Genomic DNA, 15,954 nt, shown 5'->3' on the forward strand with positions numbered 1-15,954 from the left:
CCACAATTCTAGCATCTTTTCCACTATACAAATTGTAGAAATAAAATGCATACATAATACACTTAAAATGGACCATCTTTCCTTCCTCATAATTCATACATTCTAACATGCAGCCCATTTACAGAAAACATGCTTTTGTACTTTTCTGTTTTTTCCATAATTTTTTTTTTTAACAAAAAACGTAAGAATATTGAACGCAAATGCTCTCCCCTACCAGTTACATTTTTACTGCCATGTTATATTGGAATTCCACTTTTGAATGAAAGCACTAAAGTTATAACTACTGAAGAACAGCTCTGTTCCAAACAAACTGGCTACACAGATTGCATGAACATTTCCACTTATTGAAACAGCAGAAAAATCCAAATTACAAAGTGCCCCAGATTTCTTGGCCAATAGATTCCACTAGCAAATAAGCAGGTTTACAGCTTACTTCCTCGCAGCTCAAAAATCTCTCCAATCAGCATGAAACATGGTTCAGCAAGAGAGTCCCTTTTCCCATCCACCTCCTCTCCGTAGTCTGACAGGTCACTATCCTCTTCAGTTTCTTCCTGGGAAGAGACACACAACATGGGTATGCACTGCAGTTCCCCATCCTTCTTCCAGAATGGATTTAGTTTCTTACTGCCACGCTCTGGGGAAGGAGCACAGCCAGCCCTCTCAAGAAAGGGCATTAGAGCCACCAACTCTGCTGCTGGCAGGATCTGGTAAACAGGAACCTCACCAGGGATTCTGAAAAGGGATTGCACTTCCCACCGGACAAGAGCAATGAGGACACCACACTGGTGGAGTCATCACCACTGCTAGATCTTCTGCCTGCAGCCTTGCCCCAGTAAGCACCTCAGTGTTGGGTGGATCTGCCCAGATTTGCAGGGTCCACTGCCTGTATTGCCCTGCCAACACTAGCTGGATAAGGGAAAGCAGGTGATCTGGGAGCCATGTACTGCTAGGAAGCAGGTGAGAGTGGTAAGGAGGAGATGGCACTCAGAGGTGTTTGTGACTGCAAAGCCTCCTCTGACACAACACCCATGAAGGACATCCAGAATGGGGAGCTAGCCAGCTGGAGCTGTTTGCAATGCAAGCAGCTAGGAAGAAAGAGGGAGAATCTGGTTATTGCACAGGGAGAGGCAGGTAGCTGGCTCCCCTGGAGAGCAGACAGTGCCTTGCACAGCTGAAGCTACTCAGTGGGATCAGGCACCACCAAGTTGTCCTTGCAGTAAACCAGGAACCAAACCTGGCAGCAGAAGAGCAACTGGCCACTGCAAAGACAAGCACGAGTACCAGTCCCAGGCAGAAACATAATACAGTGATACTTAGTGACCTGAGCCTGAGGATACTCAAGCTCAGGGTACAGAAAGGAGTAGAGTTATTCAGAATAGACTCACAGGAGAAGAATGGATACCACCTCAGTTTTGGCGGTACCATTGATTGAAGAATGAAGAGCAGACAGCAGGTTGTTTCTCAGTGTCGTGAAGATCTGCTTTAGCATCAGGACTACACCACCTACCATTGCTCGTGGCAGCCAGCACATCCCTTTGCTTTCCTGGATCTTCCCCTGCCCGCCTATGCTTAGAGCAAAGCTGCAGTGAGGTAGACCTGACCCCCACTGAGGCTGATTGTTCAGGAACGGTCGGAATGGCGTGCAGACAAATTTTCTTTCTGCAGCCCCGGTTTTCAAAGAAATCCATCATCTCTTCCTTTGCCTTCCTTTCTTCCTTATCATTCCATCATCTAATAATGCTTCCCCCCCCCCGTCATCTAGTCCGGAAAACCTGCTTCATAGCTCTATTTCTCTTGCATTATTTTAGTGTCTTTCTTGGCCTTATTCTTATGGTCACAATCTTTCGGTCATCCCTTGCCTGTCATTTGAACCCTGCTATACAGAGAGTATCCTACGGTGTCTCAGCTGTACATCAGTTTGTCCTCCTACTTCCTCACACCCTCCAAATCCCATCTAAAGTCCATCATTGACTTCGGCTACGTTTCCAGTCCCTGAATCTTCTCCAGGCATGGCACTGCATAGTAGCCTACAAATAAGTAACTCCGCAGTGTTGCATATTCCAACACTTTTCTATATCCTGTACCCTTCACTTCCTGTGTCACATTTGGCATTTTCTCTAGCACTGCTCGAGATGCTGCTTCTCTCCTCATAACCAGAAAAACAAAAGAAAAAACCCCACAGCACTGAAGTGCGCTGTAAACATCCACGTAGACTCCCCTGTCTACCAACTTCCACAGCTCGATGAGTCCCCAGCTTTTAAAGCTTTTGTCTAATGTTAGGGTAAGCTGTGACCGAGGGCAAGGAACAAAAACCCACACCATACTGACAAGAAATGCCACCCAAGGAAACCACAAATCATTACCACACAAGCACACAAATTCACTGACAATGAAGAGTTTTCTCCAGGGACTCAGTCTAGAGCAAACTCCAGTCCTGCTCACTACCTTCCTCTGGTCAACAGGCTTCTTGGCCCTTCGTTATTTTAATTATTCAAGAAATATGTTTAATTTTTCATAGTAGACATCATTCCATATTTTCATTAAGCACTTGGGCAACAGAACAGAAAATAAGCTTACTGAATTTGTACTTGAGCCCACAGGGTGCAGTTTGATAAAGACAGATGGAAAGCAGCAATAACTCACTGTGCAAATACAGGAAACAAAACAACTGATATTGATAAGACTACAGAAAAAGATCCCAGGGCCATACTGCTGTGGAAAAGGCAAGTGTAATACCATGATGTTTAAGCACAAACATTGTTTGTATGACATACATACACATACAGATATAAAAATTATTTTCATACATGGGAATAGGAAAACCTAGTGGGAGCATCGTGTTTCAAATTTTAGTCACCGCATTTCCAAGAAAAATATGGATCATCGGATAAGTCCAGAGCAAAACCATAAGAACTAAATAAAACATAACCCAACAAAAAACTAGGAGACATTGGGGCTGCTCAGTCTAAGAAATAGAAGAATAAAAGACAAAAGGAAAGTAGTAACTCCTGATAACTGAGATGACCCTAACCCAAACTGTTTCATGTTTGCTGCAGACAGGACAAGAGCTAGCTGGCTAAAGAGGGGAGATTCAAGTTAGACAGTAAGAAAAGGTTGCTAACCATCAAGATAGCTGAGAACTGGGATACGTTGCCTTGCTTGGGTGGAGAACATCAGTTATCAGAGGTTTAAAAACACGTGAGACAAACACGTGCCAAGAATTTTGCCGGTGCAGTTGAGTCTGCTTGGAGCAGGAGGGTAAACTCGATAACCTCTCCAAGGTCCCTGCTCTATTTTTCTGCTGTTCAGCGAACCCCCTATCATTTAGAAAATGCAATGAGAAGTGTAAATTCTTACACCACTGTGCATTTTCTATCCACTAACACTTCATAAACCTAAAAGCCCTTCCTCTAGATGATATCAACTGCATTTTTTCCTCTGATTTGGTTTTGGTCTTGAGAGCTGAGAAATATGTTCTAAAGCTAGCCCTGTCCAAGGAGCTGTATATATGACAGATCTGAAATTGCTGCAATATCTAATCCTGAAAACAGCACTCAAGAGGTAATATTGTTGCTCTAACACATATTTGAAAAATGTGAGACGAGACATAAAAGGCACAAGAGATAGCTGTATGACAGCATTCTCTTCTACAAAGTCCAAAATACGAACTAAACCAGGAATTTTTAGTTGCAAAGAGAACACAACTGTAACAGCTTTGTAATGTGTGGTTTAACACAAATAACTTCATTAATGACCTTGTACCAAATGATTTAACCCTAGTTTAATTGCTTTAGTAAATTATCCAAAATGCTGTCACCGGGCAAGACTGAGCTGATCTAAAACTCACACTGAAAGACAAGGGTGTCCAAGAAAAATTAGAGCTGATACCAGACCACCTCACAATTCCCCTCCCTCCACTTAATTTTTTAAACTAGGACAAACGTTTGCCATACTGATTCAGACGCTCTAACAGTTTCCTATACTCCCTCCATCTGTATTCTGTTGTCTCATCTTATGTTTAAGCTTAGGGAAGCGGGGGAGAGGAGAGGAAAGGTGGATGTGAAGCGGGATGGTCTTTGTCTGCATTTCCATAGTGCCTGGCATAATACAGTCTAGCCAAAATTAAGCTCCTAGTCCCACAAGTAACAAGTAAGAAATAGTATTAAATTTAGGCTGAGTAAGAAGTTATGTTCTGACTCCTCTGTTGCCACATTCTCTGGACATTTTTTGCTCTACTTCCTTCAGTTTTTCAGTACCAGTTGCTTCATTTCTGCTTCATTTCTTTGTTCTCTCTCCTCTCTCACACACTCTCATTACAAACCCCCTTTCCTTCTCCCATATTTCCTAACTATATCCTCCTACACACTCACATACTACAATATACGTGCAGTCTGGCTTTTTTCTTGAGGGAGTTTTTCAATTAAATAGCAAAATACAAATAGCTTCATGCTTCTATCCTTTTATGCTACTTCTACCTAACAGTCATTTTAGTGAATGCACTTTTGTTTTTAGAACTGCAGTACTTCTATCAAAGTGTAAAATTAGTTTCTCAAACTTTCTTCACATTTATTACTCTGAAATGAGGCATATGCATTCAGCATCCAGGTGCAAATACAGTGCAATTCTGAAAAATGAAAATATATAGGATTTTCTTATTCCTGAGAGATGCAAGACCACCTTTTTGCCTATTAACAGACCAGACCTGTACAAGTTCCCCAAACTCCATTTATCCTGTAGAATGCCCATCCACTGCAGACAACTACAGCATGTAAGATAAGAATTATTGCATATAACGTATAACTAAAAAGGGGAATAGAAACAGCTCCTTGGAGGCTGCGTATCTGCAACATGAACCACACAGAATAGAGCGCCATGGAATTATCGTCAATTTTAGTCAATGAGCTATTTTAGTCACTCATCTATTGTTCATTGCATTTTGGAAGAAAATAGTTTTTTATGGCTTAGTATCAAATTCTCCAACTGGTTTGCCCACACGGGCTCCCGCCTCTATTTGCAAATTCCCCCAGTGAGCCTGTACCAGTTGCCGAAATTCTTTGTCAAAACTAGCTTTGCTTCAGAAGTTGTCCAGAAATTATTAAGGACACACAGCTGTTCCCTGCCAAGAGAAGCTTCCTACGAGAGAATTATTTTTACCTGTCAAAACCCTCTGAAATACGCATGTCAAAAGCACAAAAAGTGGGAAATTCTGCTATAAAAAATAAACAATCCCACATGGACTGCAATTCGTTTGTTTGTGATAGTTACACATTTGCCTTGATATACTTATCAAAGGGCAGGAAACTTATTGTATTAATAAACACCTTTTAAATTCATAGACAGCTCTTATTTCTGATTCTTTGTTCACTTACAGTAAATTAAAAATGACCTTTGGAAATGCCTTCCAATATTACCTGACATTCAAATGCATTTTATTAATGGCTCTCCCTGCTTACTTTGGATAAGTAATTAAATTTGGAAAGATTACTTTTCTACCACTTACCTCCTGATGAGAAAACAAATCACCAGGAAGTCGTTCCAGAAATGAGGAGAGTGAAAAAGACGACTTCTTTCCTTGCACATCAATAACTTTGAGGTGCTCTGGGGAAGGGCTCAAGAAGGCATAAAGTGCTTCACTCTGGCAGAGTCTTTCATCAGAGAGCAATTTCTATGAAAGAAAAAATAATGACAGAAACGATACATCAATTAAATATTTCTTCTTAAGGAACAAGATGTGTCGGGCCATCCAATAAAACTGATTAAGACAGGGCTCAGAGGTAAAGTGAGGAAAAAAATCCATGTCTCGCAAAGATACTTCAAAGATACTTTTAAAAGCTAGTTCTAAAGTATTAGAACTAGTAAGATTAAAGTTTTTAATCTTACAACTTTCTTTTTAAATAAAAGAAGTTCTAATTTGTAAGAAATTTATTGTGAAGTGTTGTAGTTAGAAGTGGCAATTACAGGATTCATTATTTACTATTTCTTAATTAATCAAAGTTTAAATTAACTTACCACGAGAGGAATGGTTACTAATCAGCCAAACTCATCTCAACTTCAGGCACTTCAGACAACTTTGACATTTATAGCGTCAAACCTTACATCTGACCTATTTGTTCTAGGCTCTCTCTTCAGTCAATAGAGAGACAACATCCACTCCAGAGGTATGATTCAATTCTCCTGATCAGACATCTGTTGTTTTTGTCTTTGTTTTCTTACCTGCAGAAAGTTATTAAGCTGGTTCTTGGATTTCTCCATGAATTTCTGGTCTATGGATTTGAAGGGCAGCTTGCTGAGGGAAGGCAACTGAACTTTCTTTAATGATGGAAAACACTGTGTAGGAGAAAGGAGAGCTCACTTACCATACATGTGCAGAAAAACACAGGTGGTTCAGAATGGAAATGACAAGACTCCTTTTGTACTCTCATCTCCCTTCCACACCCCTCTCAGCACCTTGAAAAACACCTTCCCTTACCCACTATGGGCTGACACATCTAAACCCTTTCCCTTCACACCACCATCATTATCTATCCCTTATCAGACAGAAAGGTTAAAGCACTGTAAAAGGAAACCTTCTCTGTCCCCAAAAGCTGTCTTTTCTAATACCTTCCTGGAAGCCAGAGACAAAATCTAGTTTTTACAGCAGACTCTTGCGTGACAGTGCAGAGCATATACCATTTTGACATTGGGTTAGTCCAGTAAAACATTCATTAGTAAGAAAAAAAAAAAAAACCAAAAAACAAACCAACAAACAAAAAAACCCAACAAAACAAGTTTTATAAGCATCTGGCAGAGGCCAGAAATATGCAGATAGAAAACCAGCTCTAAAAGGTTAAAAGCCAAAAGGCTGGCATAAAAACTGGCAATACTAAATTTTTATCTGGTTTTCCCCTCTCCAAGCATCATTCTGACAAATTTTAGCAATTTGCATCTTCTCCCTCCCCTAACCGAGATTCGTACCTCACTGAGCTTCCGGTATAGATTCTGAAATTCACTGAGCTTCCTGGGAACAGTCCAGTTCTTAGTTTCAGCTCCACCAACTTCTTGTAAACTCACCATGACAGAGTAACAGGGCACTTGTTCTCCATTCTCTTCTAAAACCTTGTGGGGAAGAAACCAACAGATAAGGTATACTACTTTGAAAGCAAACAGTGGAACTTTTGGGCTGCCAGATGACTGGCTTGCAAATTCAGTCGTCATCACTGTCCCATGCTTCTCTTGCAGTTTGAAGGCTACACACGGAGCAATAACCTTAATGGACTAAACTTTACCCAAAATGCTATGTCAGTCCTGAATCAGTCCTCCAGCTCGCCACTATTACACTTTACATACAGCTTCGCAATGCTGTCCATCAGCAATCAAATCTCCCTGACATGTCTTCTTCAAACAGCTGCGTGTGTTATTTCAGTTTTTAAGGTACCAACCATGTAACTTTCTGATTGCTTACCAATACTCCATCTCTCCCGTCTGCATTTTCCTGACTGTTCTCCCATTATTCCCACCCTTCTTTCCCAGTGCTCATGCCGAGGCTCACCCACACGCCAGGCAGAGCAGCTCCGTAGCTGGGCTCTGCGACAGCTGGTGCCGTCTCAGAGCGACTTCTCTGCTCACTTGAGGTACTCTGCATGCACAGAACACGTGGTATCCGTGCCGTGTTTATTTCCGAGGGGCTCACAACTTTACAAAAATACTAATGAATCGAGCTGTACAACACCCAGAGGAAGGAGGAGTGATTAACCACATTGTGCAAATGGGAAAACTACAGCAAAGAAGTTAAATGATTTTTCTTGAGACAACAGCAGTAGTGTGACCATATTATTTCTTAATTTGACGAGCCACCCAGAATTTCACCCTTATGTCCTAATGGTAACAGATTTTTGTTTACTTACTTTAAGGAGACAGCTAAATAGATTATGAAAGGCAAATAAGGGAAATGCATGAAATACATAGGGTTTTTTGGCCAAGCCAAACTCGCAAATGCTTGTCTTAATATACATACAAATAACAGAAAGGTAATTATAAAATACCACTCTCACACAATCTTTTTGAGGGAAGTAGTAATTTTTAAGCTTTTTGGGCTTTTTCTTTTTAAAAAGAATATTTAAATAATCCAATTAGGATAAGAATAGAACTTAAAATTCATATAATTATGACACATTTTCTGAGAAGCCTGTAAAGGTCTGACAACACTTAATGCTAGTGACAGATAATTTCACGAGCAGCTACATCACCACTGTAAAAGACACACAGCTAAAATGTATCTTCATATTTTACAGCTGTTCAGAGCTGTACATGGAGAATATTCCCCAAGATGCACTCCTCCTAAAGCTGCACATGGACCACTGGGAAACCCGATCTGAGGCCTAGGTTTCACATCTCTGTAAAAAAGCTGCAGCAGCACCCGGACAGAATACAAAGCACCAGCTTGAACGTCTCAAAATGTGCCTAGTTCCCAGCACAGCTATTTGGGGAACTGCCTTTCTCCTGCCAGACGACTGCAGAAAGACATGCTTGAATAGCCTCCAAAATGTAGGTCAGAGGGACCTGGCACAGAGGGACTGGGATCTCCCTGCACTGTCTACCCTTGAGCTAGACTGGATTTGTGTTCGTAGGTGACTCACAAACACCTCCCAGCAGCCACTTTTGAAAAATGGGAGATCAGTGCTGAAAATGCTGATTTGAGTCATGCATATCATTCTCCGTTACACATTCGTCCCCAGGGCAGGGATTTGCAAGTGTGCAGGGTCATCTGAACTGTAACTGTCAGGAGAGAGTCATCCCTCTGGAAGGACACTCTCAAAATGGGAGGACTTACTACTCTTTCTGCTTTCAAGTGAGGATCCATGTGCAAAATCATTTAAATTCTAATTACTAGATGGAGACACATTACAACTTCCTTCAAATACCCTCATACAAATATCTGAAAGTCTTCAGGATCTTCTTAAGAAAGCAAAATTTTTGACCAACTTAAGCACTTGTGCATTTGTTTTTCCAAATTAATGAGTCAACTGGAAAACGCACAGAAAAATGGGATGTTGGGGGGTTCTTCTAAACCAGGAGATCTAGTCCTTTGCTGTAACAGGCACCATCTCATGCAACTGCTATCATGAATGAATTCAAACTTGTGAAACGATTTTTTTTCCATCCCAGTTACACTAAAAGTCTGCTCTACGCCCTCACCCTGGTCATTGGAAGTTTCCTTTCAATTTCCAAACTCACTTCCCATTTGTTCCAACAACTCTTCACCCCTCCCTTATGTTTACCCTTATTGATGTGTTTTGATAGACAGCCCTATTCCTCCGAGTGTCCCTTTTGCTAAGCTAAGCAAACGAAAGTGCTTTCACAATCAATTCTTATAGGAGAAGTTCTTCATTCAATCCATTCAATTCCACCCTTCTCAAACGCAATGGCCCAGCACCTGCAGGGCGACTGTAACACTTCGTCTCAAATGGAAACTCCTCTCCTCATGTATTCAAGGGCCCCATTTGCCTTTTTCACACCTGCAGCCCACTCAAGTCGAACCGGACATCTGACAAGCCACCAGCGTACCTACTGCTTCCAGCCAAAAGGTGCTCCAACGGGTCGGAGCCAAAGCTCAGAGTTCCTGCTGAATGCCAAACCTCTCATGCCATGCTGTGAGATTTCACCGCACTTCTATCACTCCCATCCTAAAAATCATCCAGTTCTTTCTGAGAACCATCCTAACCCTCTTCCAGCTCTGATTCTTCATGAGCATAAACTTAACATCTGTGCTCTGGTTTGGTTTTCCAAGTCCAAAGGGCCTGTGATAATCTCAGCCCTGATTGTTTCACAGCACTGGCAAGGGCTCTCAGAATTAGCCCCTAGGATGGCATTTCCACAAGTCTCCTCCTCAGCCCTCTCTCAGCCCCTTTCCTCAGGTTACACATGAGTCTTTCAGGCTATTCACTGCTACTTACCTGGCAAGGACAGAATCAGCCCTCAAGTACCCAAAGTGGCTTCAGGCTATTGGGATTTTTTTGCATTGGCAGCAACTCCATAGCCTCAAGACAATGTACAGATTAATTATTTCAGAATTTACTGCCTACTGGCATGTCATAGATACCTAGTCCACAAAGGATAAAGATTTCTACCTTCTCCCTATGAGGCACAAAGTCCCAAAACAGACAGAGATAGATATGAACAAGGAGTTGACACACCTACTTCCATTAATAAAAACTACAAGGTGCATGCCGGAGGTGAGCACCTCTTACTGGGGCGTGTGGTGTGGTAACAGTAAGAAACATTCGATTAAATACTGCAAAACCAAATGAGGAACAAATATTATTAAATATTTCCCAGGAGAAGCTATAGCTATTAGCTGCAGTAAGTAAAATGTAAACTTAACATTAGCAAAAACTGTAATAATAGTTCAGCAAAGTAACAAGCTGCCAAAGCAAGCTGTTGAATCACCTGTTAGAAGCACTAAGGGCTGGTCCAGATACCTGTCAGAAATGATTAAACATTAACAAAAATTAGCCCAGTCATTAAGCCAGTGAAGAACTGTATGACTCACCAGAAACTTCCTTCAGTCATAGCAGCTCTCTGAAACAGCCCACCCAAGCTGTGCAGCAGTGAAATAGGGGCTAACCAGACTGCTGTTAAAAAAAAAAAAAGCCCCTTCAAAGTCCCTTGTAAACATAGAAAGACCAAGCAGAAGGCGTATTGGGCACACCGTTGTCTTCCTCAATTCACAGAAAGCTAATTTTCTCAACTTCCACTGAGCATAAACATCCTAAATTCCAAGATATTTAAATGAGTAAGACAAGCTATTTTTTCACCTTATTCAAATCTACAAACTCCATTCCTTATGAAAGTAATAGATTTTTAAAAAGATGTTATGCTCTGAAACTGCCTTCTTTCTTCAGACAGGGGAGGCAGAACATCTGCTATGATACAGAATGATACAAGGCCAAAACCGTTAAAGCAAGTAGAGCAGGTTAGGTTACGTAGCTGTAAGCTTTACACCTGCTGGTTCGGGGTGGGGAATATACCTGTCACGGGGACGTGACTCACAGAATTAGACGAGCTGTTATCCTGGGTCCCCTCATTCTGCATGTTTCTACTGTCTTTTTTCAACCTCTACCAACCAGCCAAAACACTTAGTCTCCAAAGACGGTTTTATCAGAAATATCAGTGACCAAAAGACACCTGTAGGTTATACCATTTACATTGATTCTTAATATATTTCACACACACAGAGCTAGTGCATTTATATGACTCAAAACTACAACAACTGAAAGATTCAAGCTAAGAGAGTACAAACAACAGTTTGGACACGTAGTTTTTTCCCAACTCTTAAGTAATTCTAGCTTTTTATGCATTATCTATTAACTGGTTTAGTAAATCAATTTAAAAGGTTGATGACAGGCTATTACACTTTCAGCTCAAATTCTACAGCAAAATTTACTTTTACTAAGCTTTTCTCCAAAAAACTTAGGGCTACAAAGTTTTTCTCTCTCAAAAATCACAGAGCTACTTGCTAGGATTAGCAACAGCGTATTTTGCAGATAGGAAGACAAATGTCACCTACTTATACCCCCTGAAATCATCAACTGCAGCCAGAACATTCCTGAGCAATTAATTAACATGGATAACTACAACATTAATGTTTTCTCCAGCCTACCCTTTGAAGCACAGAGCGGCAAACAGCACAAGTAATGCAAGCCTACATTTAATTATCTAATCCAGTACTACTTATAAGTTACAGTTAAAGCAGCAAGTAATTAGAAGCCTCTGCCAACCTCTCTCTTAGTTAGCTGAATCACCTTCTCATCTGGTAATAAGGGAGACGCTGGGCAGTTCTGCATGGTGCCCCTTACCAGAAAGCTGCCGTTCTGCAGTTTCGCTGCACATGGTATTGCTTTTTTTAAAACTAGACTTCAAAAGCTACAGAGAACTCTTAAAGACAACTTAAGAGCTTCACTGTTCTCAACTGTGTCACCTGCAAACAGCATTAAAACAAAAACAAACCCAGACATTTACACATTGAGAATTTGGTTTTTAAAATGGCACCTTAAGTTTTTAACCTGTTGGATTTATTTCTTCTTTTACAGACAATCCATTTAACTGTTGACTGACCTATCAATAGTTTGCAAGAGCTCAGGAAACAATCAAATAAACTCAACAGCACATAATTTTTTCTTCCAAGAAAAATTACCTCAAGGGAACTCCATATACTTATTTAAGGAATATTTTCTTAATAGCATAGGAAGGAAAGCCAGTAAAGATCCAATTAATCTTTAATTCTCTGAAGTGATACTGTCAAGGAGATTGCTTATGTACGGTGTGAGCCTACAGTTACTACATAACAAGCATTTATTGGGTTCCTTTCATGGCAAGTGTTAATAGAAAGCCATGAGATGGTAATACTTTTTGTTTCCATTACAATTCTTTTTACATTCATTCTACAATTGTCTGCCTACGCCCAAATGGAAGAGCAGAAAAAGACCAAAAAAAAAAAAAAAAAGAAAAAGAAAAATTTAACTTCTCCTTCAACTTACTCACAGATTTAAAGCACTTTCTTTCTGGGTATTCTAGTCCCTTGAAACTGTACTGCTGTTAAATATAATAATACAAAACACAAAGTGTAAGTACTGCATCTTTAAGACATAGCACAACTGCACCCAAGTGTGATAACATGGTAAATAACAAGAGACAGTTCTCATGAAGAACAATGCCCCTAAGATAGCAAATTACCCAATGCCAAAACCAGTTCACGTACATGCAGGTATTTTTGTAACTCCATTACAACAGTGTCTGAGGACTAGAAATTTTGTATATGCATCGTAGTAGTCACTGGGGAAACACAGGAGTTCAGAAGAGGTTAGGGTTTCCTTCCCCGACCCCACCCCAAGTAAATATGAAGTATACACAGTGTACACAAAGGTATAAGGAAAGTATATACAGGTTTTTGTTCTTCTCTTCATGCAAGTTTGGACTGACCCAGAAGACAAAAAGCCATAAAAAACCCCATACCTCGCCTGAGACAATGAAGGCTTTCCACATGCCAAGATTCTCACACCACCAGTCCGTTCTTGCAATGTGCAGCTGAAGGTCATTGTGCTCTCTCTCCATCAGAGTAATTTCATCCTTCAGCTTAGAAACAATCTGCAGTGGAAAGTTTATTGATTACAATTGGTAAGAAAAAGCTTGTGCAACATGCCCAGTTGTGTCTTTAGGGACACTATTCAGAAAAGAGAAAAGGTACAAAAGCAGGGAGAGAAAGAACAAATCACATGGAAAAAAAAAAATCTTAAGTGACAGAATCTATGATGCCTCTTATAAACTTGTAGAACACACAGCAATCTTAAAGGTCAACCCCAATACCAAAATAAAAAACAAGTTAGAAGGACATGCTACTATCACACTATTAGCATAAAAGGCACTCTAGATAGGATTATATATTACACACATATATTACACATTATAAGTTTTATACAAACTTGAAATTGTAATTACTGAAATATGCATTACTGAAGACATCCTCCTTACCATTTTCGCATACATGATGCGACCAAAAAACGTGGGAATAGATTTCATTTCTAGGAACTTAGCTATATTAACCACCACTCAGGAAGTTACCAATTAATTCATTTTAGTTTTCGAAAGGGAAGGATTTATTATTGTGGAAAGCACACATTTAAAAAGATGTTCTCATCAAGACATAGCTCACCGTCATAATCTCATAAAGGAGAAATAGCGTACCTCATCACATCAGCAAAAAAATAAGTAACATTTATTTGTTACAATTTGTTACCAAAAAAAGACATACTACCAGGAAACAGTATGACAAGAAAAGGTGGAAGTATACATAAGATGTGACATTAGAAACACAGCAAAAGAAGCTGACACTTTTTTTTTTTTAAATTTATATACTACATAGTCAAATTTATGAGTCTTAGTTATACGACTTGCATCATGAGTGGTACATTCTACAGAGCTACAGTAATTGTCTTTTTCAGAATTTTTGTCTCATGTAAAATATGAAATATTATCTACGTGACAGCTATATAACAACCTTTTAGCATATACCTAACCTTCAGAATAATTTTGTATTTTATTTTATTTACTATCGACATACAGATTGCTCTGCAGTCACCTTACACGGACTCCTGTAAGTGGTATCCAGGAACAATCAATAAATACAGAAGAACTGGTAAGGTTTCATTGTAAGTAAATAGCTGCTATGCTTATAAAACAAATACTGAGACTTTATAATGATACTGGATCCATTTTATTATTCTGTTTCAAAGATGTATATATTTTCAAAGACTAAGAATATTTTATGAGCAAAAAAATACAGGGAAAAACCCACTACTTTAGAAGGGGTACAATCCCCACCTCCCCAAGAGCTTAGGTATAGAAATAATATAGCTATTATTTCTCAAGAATGCAAAGGGAACATACAAGCGATACATCCATGTGAATGCAACAATATATAAAGGTTTAGTTATATAGTACTTTTCATATCAAAGAAAAAAAAAAACTATAATGCTACAGAAACAAATGGTATGGCCTAACTCACGCATACACAAGCACACCCATTTTTGTTTAGTACTTGTTTTGTACTTCTAACTCTTTTTGCCCGTGGTGCAAATTTTAACTTAAAACCTAGTTGGTTATAAGAGCACCTCTTACAATTTCTCAAAGTGAGTTTTATGTTCACTCCTTGTACAGGTCCACTGGAAATACGAAAGATCTGAACAAGTTAACATAAAATCCCTCCAACTTCCACATAATTCCTGATAGAGACGGAGGCATTTTTCTCTTCAGTAAGTCCCATTTAATTTCAATAATTGTGTCACACAGTTTTGTTCAAAAATAAGCCTTAGCAAGCACTAGAAACTGCTCTGGGTGGGGAATGTTAAGGTTGTGCTTTGCTGCTGAGGATGACAAGACTGAACTCTAGAAAGAATGTGGTCCCTGCACATTTACTGTGGTTGCACAGGATGGCATGAGACTGCACTCGCAGACCCAAGGGAGACAGCTGCTGAGCTTCGGGCACGAGACATGCACTGAAGGAGGCGCCACAGTCACAGACCTCCAAAGATCAAGCTGTCTTCTATGGCAGTGGGCCTTGTACATCGGAGACATTGCCTGAGACTGCTTGTCATCCTTTCCTGTCATCTTTGCTACTCTTTATATTCCACAGAAAGAACCGAAGTAAGACTTCTCCCTACAGAGCATTTTCTTTTAAAACTAGCAGCATTCCATGTGCAACTCAAATGAGCAGTTTTCTTCCTTGACTGACTGGCATCTGAGTTGCATGGTGCTAGAAGCCACTTAAAGATGACGCACATGTTTTTTATGGGTCTCACAGCAAAGGCATTTCAAAAACAGAAAACAAACAACCCAGGAACAGCTTGAGGTTAAAAAATTTAATACAAAATGTGCGTGACATTCCCCTTCATATGGCACAAAACTGGAATTTTTAGAAACATGTTTTACTTCATATGACCAAGAATGAAATTTTTACCCGCCACATCCAGAGGAGAAAAAATAAAGTCCCTGTGACAAGGTGCTCTCACACTGTCAACCCTAACTATCCATTTAAAAGCTCCACCGGTAATGCTACTGCAGTAATACAGGCATTAAAAAACAAAACAAAAAAAAAAACCAAGAGAGGGACATATCTGTGCTCTTACCACTCCGAACAGTAGTGGCTGGATGACAAATAAGAGGTATCTTCTGCCAGCTGAGGCCACACACACAGCAGAGCAGCTGTGAGTGGGACACGCCAGAACAGCTGCGGACACATTTCCAGTTGTCTGCAGTAACCTCTGGCAGAAGGGAGATGTGGAAGGAACAGAGGGAACGAAGCTAGCCAGGGTGGTCTCAAACGCTACTGTCCACATCTTTCCCTTAGAGGTAGCTATCCCCAGAGCTAGGGCAGCAGAGAACGAGCGGGGTGTCAACTTCTATTCAGACCAGCATCTTAGC

General features: G+C 40.2%; 1 protein-coding gene across 2 annotated transcripts in view; it reads right to left on the reverse strand.

Moving 5' to 3' along the window:
- The window catches only part of SNX25 (sorting nexin 25), an 89,826-nt gene that overhangs the window by 6,380 nt on the left and 67,492 nt on the right, over positions 1-15,954 (reverse strand). For both annotated transcript variants that reach the window (XM_050896180.1, XM_050896178.1), the window contains 5 exons: positions 12,991-13,122; positions 6,955-7,095; positions 6,214-6,327; positions 5,501-5,665; positions 434-551 (listed from right to left, as the gene is read on the reverse strand). In XM_050896180.1, coding sequence (XP_050752137.1) covers positions 434-551; positions 5,501-5,665; positions 6,214-6,327; positions 6,955-7,095; positions 12,991-13,122 — 670 coding nt within the window. The remainder of the gene's footprint in view (positions 1-433; positions 552-5,500; positions 5,666-6,213; positions 6,328-6,954; positions 7,096-12,990; positions 13,123-15,954) is intronic.

The sequence above is a fragment of the Gymnogyps californianus genome, chromosome 4 (assembly GCF_018139145.2).
Source record: "Gymnogyps californianus isolate 813 chromosome 4, ASM1813914v2, whole genome shotgun sequence".
Lineage (NCBI taxonomy): Eukaryota > Metazoa > Chordata > Aves > Accipitriformes > Cathartidae > Gymnogyps > Gymnogyps californianus.